Raw genomic sequence first — 8,275 nt, forward strand, 5'->3', positions numbered from 1 at the left:
ATTCCTCTTCTACTTCTCACGGCGCGATGTTGCTGTCTTTCAAAGGCTGTAGTGGGCTCATTTTTAAAGGAAAAATTGGCGTGGCCATTTTCAAATTGCCCCTCTTTTGATAACTAATATGTCTAATGTAATAGGCCCACCTCCCACTTTGAAAACCTCTGGCTTAGAGTGTGAATGCAATGAGATAACGTTTTATTTATGAATGGCATATGAATGTACAATTTATATCCATTATCCTAAATCTGAAAGCAGACATTTATGGTTTTGGGATATTTATGGATTTCCCTCTGGAGGGTGGACCTGACTGACGCTAAATCACGTGTCTGCAAAGCTCTTCATGACACAGCCCCACACAGTATTTCATCTAGCGTTAGTCTAGAATAGATTGTATCTTTACTGTTGATCACTTTCAGCGACATGAAACCCTAAATCACATCTTTTCAAGCTGTAAATGTACATGTATGCCTTACTGTATGGTGCCAACAGACATGGGTCAAAATATGTGCAAATACGCTTTCTTGTTTTACGGCGTTTGTTCTGCCCTACGTGAAGGGCCAGACGGGAACAGTGAGTCTGTCACATGTTAGTGATGTGCCGAATTAATCCAATCAAAGAAAGCCCTGAAAGCCAAAATACTGTTCTGCGAGTAACAACTTTCACACAAAATAAAATTGTATTAAAAGGCAAACCCCACCCACCTGTCACGTCATGTTTACTAAAACAAATTTATTCTAGTTATGCAACTTACGGTAAACGGTAGTACACCTGGACAAACCTGAATAGATTAAAGTGATGAGCGGGAAATGCCAGCAGCTTTGTTGTGTCTGCCAGTGATGTTGCATTTGTCTACTCAGACATCTTCACTAAATCATTCTGTGGAAGCATGGCAGTTTATCTAGTGATTAAGGTTTATTCCAGGTATGCAGTCATTGTCAGTCACTCCGACTATGAGTGGTGGCTAATAACGTGTAAACTTATATTTCTTCAGAAGCTTTATGGATTGGATTCTTCACCATTTCAACCAAATAGAACATCATTGTGAAGGGAACCTTCTTCAAATAAACCTTATATTTGTTTTCTACTCATAAATACTGAGGTACTTTATAACAATAAAGCGATGCTTAGTTGAGATTTCTCCAAGAAATTTAAATAAAAGATGAATGAATGAATTGATGGATGAATGTAATGTCATGGGAACTGAGCAGCCAATCAACTGGTGTCAACTTCTATCACAGCAGTTACAGCCTTGTCAGTGTACAGTATGCATCTTAAAATTTAACCAGGAGTGATGCAAATCATAACAGGATATGGACTTTGGGTAATGAGTAAGGTTTGTAGTCAAATGTTTTGATGATTTTTTAATTTTCTTTACAAAAAAAATGCAAACATGTACAAATATGTACAGAACTTTTTACAAATCCCCGAGTCAAAAAGTCAGAAGGTTGTGGAGTTTGTCTTGATAGATTGTTGCAATGTATCATTATTCATTAAATATACTGTAAGACTGAGATGTACAAACAAATAACGGAAACAAAATAGTTTTCTTGCCACAATTACCTGGCACTGTACATTAACTCACTACACATGTGGTGTGAGGATACTGTATTTGCATTGCACACGGTAACTACTGGCTAACTACTTGCTCATGTCATCATAGCATACAGTATGGTATATTAATGTTATTATCTGTATATAGCTGTCAGAACTCACTGTAAAATTTAATTAGCTGGGAAAAAAACACAACCGTCTGGCCTGAATAAGAGGAAAACAGAGAATGTACAGCACCAGAACCCGGTGAAAAACACAGAGACATGGGGAGACATGGGGAGACATGGGCAGAAAGCTCCATTGGATCAGTTGGGCTCTTCATAACATCTCTTAAGAACTTGAGAACGGACGAGGCAAGGTGTGGAAAGCGCTCCAGAACTGCTGCCAAACAACGGGAACAGGGACGGGGTGAAAGTGTTCAAAGTGCAAAGACCAGCATGCCGGTCTGGAAGGAAGATAGAAGATTCCAGGGTGTGTGTAGGCTCAGAGAGTGGGAAGACTTTGGGCAGGAAGAGTCTTCAAGTCCTTTTGAGTCTATGTACAAAGTCAGTGCGGTCCTGTCCTGAGGGTCTCAGAGCTGGCAGGGGAAGTGTGGGGAAGGGAAACACATGTTGTTCCATAAGTCGTCCAAGGTGGCGCCCAAGACTGTGTACTGCGGCAGATCCTCTACTTCCTCCCCTGCAAAACATAAACAGAGGAAATACAAGGTCAGGAGTGTACGATGGACAGTGAATTTAGAGCAGTGATTAAACTGGAGCCCAAACGACGTGTGCATTAAACGGTTTTAACGCACACCTGCCTGCCCTATCAGAAAAGAGTATTCATTCAGATCATGCACCCAGCCTGAAATCGAGCATTCTCCTATGAGTCAGTTACTTACTTACTACTACAGCCGCTGGCATAAGTCTCTGACCTCGATTTACCTATTAGTAGGGATGCACGATGATATGACATCATTGGTATCGCTCGGTAAAGGTTTTAAAAGCAAACATTTCTCCCGATATGACAGGCTGATAAGATGTCCGTTTAATTATGCCCAAATATGGCCCGTTTTACATAACCTGGGTTGGTTGAAGTAGTTCTCTTATTTTTCCCAGTGAATGTGTACATTTTGAAAACATTGTATTTATGTCTGCATCTGCTTGTGGGCCGTCACGATTAAGACTAGGCATAATAATGTGTTAATTCGACTACAGGAGACATCTTAAATTCCTAATTCACTGCTATAAAGCACAAGGGTCAAGCCACCATGCATGTCCCCATCTAACCAAACTTAAAGCAGTATTTTGAATCTCCTGGTCTAATCAATCAACTAAGAGAATTTCCTAGCCCACTATATATGCCCATCTAACCAATCAACTCGCAGCATTTACCTGAGGAAGTGTCACTCCATTGGCTCCCTGGACTCGAGTGGGAGTAAGAGTCTGTGCATGCTTCATTGGTCAGGAACCCCTTGTCGTCTAAACTCCAGCAGTTAGCAGTGTCTAACTCCAGCTGCTGGCAAATCTGAAAGAGCAACACCGGAGTGAGGCTTTTCTATATTTTGAATTTCACCACACCAAACACTTTGGATGATCAATGTTAGCATTTATTTATTTTATTTTTTAATATTTGTATTATGGCACATGCTGATTATGCAGAATGAGACAAACATGGGTATTCCTGACAATGAAAAACATGCTGGTAGTAGAATGGTAGTAGAATAAACCGTTGGCTAAACTTACTTTGATTATGTCGTTGGTGTCGTCGTACGATGCTGGAACATCAGAGGGAAGGGAAAGAGGGAGAGAGATGACATGAGTATGGCGCGACGATACAGTCATCAAAGCATGTGACATCTTCAAACAACATCTGAGAGGCACGTTTCTTTTCATGGTCACTTTTTTTGTACAGTATCTTTTAAGTTTGGCACTGTCGTGCAAGCTGATTTTCCATTAGGCGCAATGAATGAGATTACTTAGTATCATCTCATATGTTTGAATTTATTAAAACTTTAGTAGAGAATAACATTGATTGCGCCAAATCTAGTATCCATAATCCATTTCTTAGCAGATATGCCAATCAATGGATTTTTTTTTTGTTAGTTTGTTTTTGTTGTTTTTGATCCAAAGCTCAGTGTTACTGTCTTACCGGGGCTGTGCTCGGGCGAAACCTCGAATCTTCTGTAGAGGTCGTTGGTGCTGTCCGGCCCGATCTCGATTGATGTCGACCAGTCAGGAACTTCACTTGGGCTCACATACCAGGCATCTACAGGAAAAGGCAAACAACACAACACAACATAAACCTGATGCTGCTGCTTACATTGATCAATGAATGTACTACCAGTGACCATTTCAGCCTTCACCAAATCAAACATGCACACGTGCCCTTTCCAAAGAAATCAGATGTTTGGCGGTATGAGGTCACATGCTCACCTTGGTGCTCTGTGCTGTCCACCATGTTCTCCTGTGTGGAGGGCGAGTCATCCTGAAGCTGTGAGCGCTGGTCCACAGGAGACTGTGTGTCACTGTATTGCATGTCCTCCGACTTGGTCCTTGTGCTCTGCCAGAGAGAAAATACATAAATTGTCGATTCCAGAAGAAATCCCAGAAAAATAACTAACAAACAGGCCCAAAAAAAGAGGCAGTTATTAAGTAGGTCATCCATATATCTGATTGGTTTCTATGCCCTATAATCCTGAGTGACTGAAACCTGAATGTATATTTTTCAAGTGATGTGTATAGTATAGTCTACTGTCTTATACTGTGCTGCTATGTAACTCATCCATAAGTCCCTGTAACCGATGCCATAAAGACAAAGTCCTTTTCATTTATTGTACTACAGCTACTGATAATGTTATTACAGTAGACAAACTGGGTTAATGTGACACATTTTGAACTCCAGCTGACTCTGGGGCTGTAATTAACGTTTGAGTCGGTCAGAAGTCGGTTCCAGTAAAAACAGAGCGCTCATAAAACATCTATTTACCTTGCTCCTTGTCTTTGCGTCCTTCCCTTTGCTGCGCTTATCTGTGCAGATGGAGAGAGTAGAGCATTTATTACTCCAATGTCCAACCTCTCAAACGGCATTAACGTGATGGCAGAACAGAATCGTTGCTAGCGGAAGCGAAGACGAAAAGCATAATGGTCCATTGGTTGAATGTGTGGTTTGGGCGTCAGGCGTCTTCTTGCAGCTGCTGTATGAGAAAAGATGCATGCACGCTGACATCACATCCTGTCAGTTTTCTCACCTTTAGCTTTGGGGGAGACTGGCAGCAACCTGTAGACACGCACTGCTTGGTGGCCTTTGTTAACACTCTTGTCTTTCACCTCCTCGATATCTGGCAGCGAGTTCATGGCACAGCGGAAATTGGCTTTCCATGTCTTTGGATCGGCGGAGGACCGGCCCTCCACGTATTTCCCTGCAGAAAGAGCCATGTGAAATAGTTTGCGTTAGGTTCACGCACACAACACTTATTTCTGATTTGTTCGCAGATGCGTATGTGCCAGAGATGGGGACTTGTGCATGTGTGTGCTCACCTGTGTGGATGGCCCACTTCTTGAACAGACAGGCGTCCTTGTCCAGCTCCCAGCCGTGCCGGGCGGCATGCTTCCAGGGAATGGAGAACATCTTCTTCTCCTGGGCAAACACATTAACGAGGAGGCGTTATTAACGAGGAGGCATACTGAGTCAGAATGAGGGCTGCTCAATTGTAAAGACAAGCATAAATCCCCTGAACAAATATTCACAGTGTTTTTCAGAATCCCTTGCCTACTAAACGAAGCTGCGCGTGGGGGTGGGGGGTAGTCTTTCAAATTGTTCAAACTGAGAAACCTCATAATTAATCAAATGTCCGCCCTTGTCAACATGTTTTCAGTGCAGCTGAACTTATGGCAAATTGTGTTCGCATGTTGCACAATTCAAAGCAGATTTCGGCAAGTTTCAAGTTTCAAACAAGTTTCTGTCGAGACTCTCCGCATCAAAACACTTCCACCTCTTGTATAGCGATGGCTTCCTTTACGGGTTTCTCTAGTTATAACATGAGCTAATGTAACATGAGTTCTCACAGCTGAGAAACAGCCTTGTTCTGATCTGCATTTCTGCAAAAAGCACATTTCAGAAGCTGTTGACAGAAGCTATGCTTCAAAAGTGTACAAACTATGCACTTGTGCATTGCCGATGACATTTACTCCAGTAAAATTTTGCATGGGCGTGTCTAAGGCCAGTGCCAAAAATGCAAACGCCCCAGGTTTGAATCCGGGCCAGGACCTTTGTCTTCCCTCTGTCTCTCCCAATATTTGATGTCTCTCTACTTTGACTTATCTAATAAAAGGCAAAAATGAATAAAAAAAAAGAATAATAAAAAGGAGGAAAGAAAAACACAATAGGGACACTATAGGGAAACAGTTCTGCCTATGCACTTCTGATTTCCATGTTTTGAACCATAAACTATAAACATATTCTATCTAAAGTGTATGTAAAAATACATTTGTCTGGGAGCCTAGCCTGAAACTGGAAAAATCGTCTTACATTGTCCACCCACACCAGGCCAGAGATGGCGTTGGTTTCGATCATGCTCTCCAGCCACGGCCTCATCCTCATCCTTGACACTGGCATGGTTGCCTGAAAGGAAACATGCAGAGGAGAGAGAGGAGGAGTTTAGATACAGGGTCATGGTACAAAGAGCCCGTACTGTATATCTCCCGCTCTGCCTCTGTTTAGATTTATTGCTGTGCACAGGGCGAGATGGGTTCACGATGGGGGCAGCAGGGTGGCTTAGTGGAGCGGAGGTGGAGATGTTGGAGGCAGTTTCTGATGAAGGTCACATTACAGTATCAAGATCCAGATATGACTTATGACTTTTTTTTGTAAGTGTTAAAAAAAATTCACGTTGGTTCATGTAAAAATATATATAAATAAACATGAAAAAAGTATAATCATGCAACATCTGGAGAGGAGTAGGCTGCCAGGGTACGCGCCAAATGCATGATGGTTGCGCGCTGCCCAGGTGGTGCCCAGTGCCCAGGCTAGCTCACACGCCTGCTTGGCACCAGCCATTCAAACCAGATAAGAAACTCACTTTCTGATCAAAAACACATGGCAAAATCAATCCTTTCGAAACTACGTACTATGCACTAAAAACGAATCTAGCAAAACAAAATCACCAAAAGATTCCCAATACTTTTTAATTACTACAACATTACCACCATCAATAGTTTTCTATAATCCTTAATGGACTTTGTCAACAAGTTATTCACGCATTACAATATTTATTTATTCATAAATGTAGGCCTAGCTCCAAGCTCCAAATGTTTGGAACGTAATTAGAAAATAATCACAAAATAAAAATAAACACGGAAATGGGGTAACTTACAGCAGCAGCTTCTGCTTATCCTATGATCGATGAAAAGCAAAGATGGATATTCCGTTTGATTAAAGTTTGCAAGATGAGCTTGTCCTCGTCTCAGTCGGTACAGTCCAGGAGTCAAACCGGTACTACTGAACTGCACATGAGGGCAGGTCGCTTTTATAGAAGATGAAGGTGGGTTTTCCCCCGGCAAGACAACTGCATATGGACACTGCAAAAACTGCATCTGCGCACTGAGCGCCGGCAGAGAGCGCTTTCTCGCTGCTAGTCGATTTCCCAGAAATCACATTGTTGAAGGCAAGGAGGAAGTTCATAACAACACGGGCCGTTTATGGCACGTTATTATGGCAGTGGCACCATTGCCGCACGTAGGCTGGTCTGTGCCAATTTACAGCAACCTGCTTCATCTCTTTGTGTCGTGCTTTTTGACTTTTGCAAGGGGCAACTCTGCAGTAACTTTGCAATATTACTTCTAAGTATTTGCAGATATTGCTATAACCTACATGGCAGATTCATATTACTGTAATTACACTGCATTGCACAATCAAATGAAAGTACGAGTTACAGAAATTAGGATTATTATTATAGGCTACTGCTACTACTACTACTATGAGGTTTTATGCAGCATAATAAACCTAGTACTAATAATAATAAAAGCTTTATTATTATGCTGCAGCAGCACTAATAGTAGGCTAGTAGCCTAGTTTGGAGTTTGTGCAATGTTTAACACAAAATATGCATATTACACTGTATTAACCCTCTATTGCATGGCACATTGCCTTGGTATGGCAATGACATTGACTTCACCATCTGTCACACCTTTTTCCAACAAACCCTACCACAGAGTGCAAAGGTGAGCCAACAACAGAAATGCTGCAGGAGCCTAACTCTAAGGAATACACCTGGCACACTCCCACACACCCACGTCATCCAGAAGCCAAAGTCCAATCCATGGAGGCATGATAAACATGTGCAGCAGCAAGACAAGCCCTTTAGAATAAACAGCCACTCAGCTGGGGAACTGGGGCATTTATAAGAAATGGTGTAGTAATTTCTGCGGCCGCTAGGGGGAGCTGGGACCATGACACAGATGCCCGTGACAAGGAAGCATGTAGACAATCCGGAAGCGTGTGTGTGTGTGTGTGTGTGTGTGTGTGTGTGTGTGTGTGTGTGTGTGTGTGTGTGTGTGTGTGTGTGTGCGTGCGTGCGTGCGTGCGTGCGTGCGTGCGTGCGTGCGTGTGTGTGCGCGTGCGCGTCGTGCCTGCGTGCCTGCGTGCCTGCGTGCGTGTGTTCCTATAGCACATTAACACCATAGCATGCTTAACTCACCAAGTGCACGATTTTGAACTCGTCTTTTTTTGTCTTTCTTTTTATGTGTGA

General features: G+C 42.5%; 1 protein-coding gene across 3 annotated transcripts; it reads right to left on the minus strand.

Annotated features, from left to right (window-relative positions):
- Nucleotides 1-1,296: 1,296 nt before the first annotated feature.
- Nucleotides 1,297-7,019, minus strand: LOC310771903 (interferon regulatory factor 1-like). 3 transcript variants are annotated; one of them, XM_083664404.1, is made up of 10 exons: nucleotides 6,902-7,019; nucleotides 6,058-6,150; nucleotides 5,067-5,166; nucleotides 4,778-4,948; nucleotides 4,516-4,556; nucleotides 3,963-4,089; nucleotides 3,679-3,795; nucleotides 3,273-3,304; nucleotides 2,922-3,054; nucleotides 1,328-2,226 (listed from the first exon to the last, which is right to left on the minus strand). In XM_083664404.1, exons 2-10 carry the CDS (start codon nucleotides 6,142-6,144, stop codon nucleotides 2,120-2,122), a joined length of 915 nt encoding a protein of 304 aa, XP_083520530.1. In that variant the 5' UTR covers nucleotides 6,145-6,150; nucleotides 6,902-7,019; the 3' UTR covers nucleotides 1,328-2,119. The 3 variants fall into 3 exon arrangements, with proteins under 3 accessions (XP_083520531.1, XP_083520532.1, XP_083520530.1); XM_083664405.1 differs by lacking the exon at nucleotides 2,922-3,054 and having other exon boundaries at nucleotides 1,297-2,226; XM_083664406.1 differs by lacking the exon at nucleotides 6,902-7,019 and having other exon boundaries at nucleotides 1,327-2,226; nucleotides 6,058-6,147.
- Nucleotides 7,020-8,275: the final 1,256 nt, after the last annotated feature.

This window comes from Poromitra crassiceps, assembly GCF_964638095.1.
Source record: "Poromitra crassiceps genome assembly, contig: HAP1_SCAFFOLD_1472, whole genome shotgun sequence".
Taxonomy (NCBI): domain Eukaryota; kingdom Metazoa; phylum Chordata; class Actinopteri; order Beryciformes; family Melamphaidae; genus Poromitra; species Poromitra crassiceps.

What these genes read in the sequence shown, in the direction of transcription:
- LOC310771903 (XM_083664406.1), bottom strand. Translation starts at nt 6,144, where the DNA reads ATGCCAGTGTCAAGGATGAGGATGAGGCCGTGGCTGGAGAGCATGATC. An exon ending in AGTCTCCCCCAAAGCTAAAG is followed by an intron (nt 4,557 to 4,777) that starts GTGAGAAAACTG and finishes CCATCTGCACAG; the next exon opens with ATAAGCGCAGCAAAGGGAAG. An exon ending in GGACAGCACAGAGCACCAAG is followed by an intron (nt 3,796 to 3,962) that starts GTGAGCATGTGA and finishes CTTTTCCTGTAG; the next exon opens with ATGCCTGGTATGTGAGCCCA.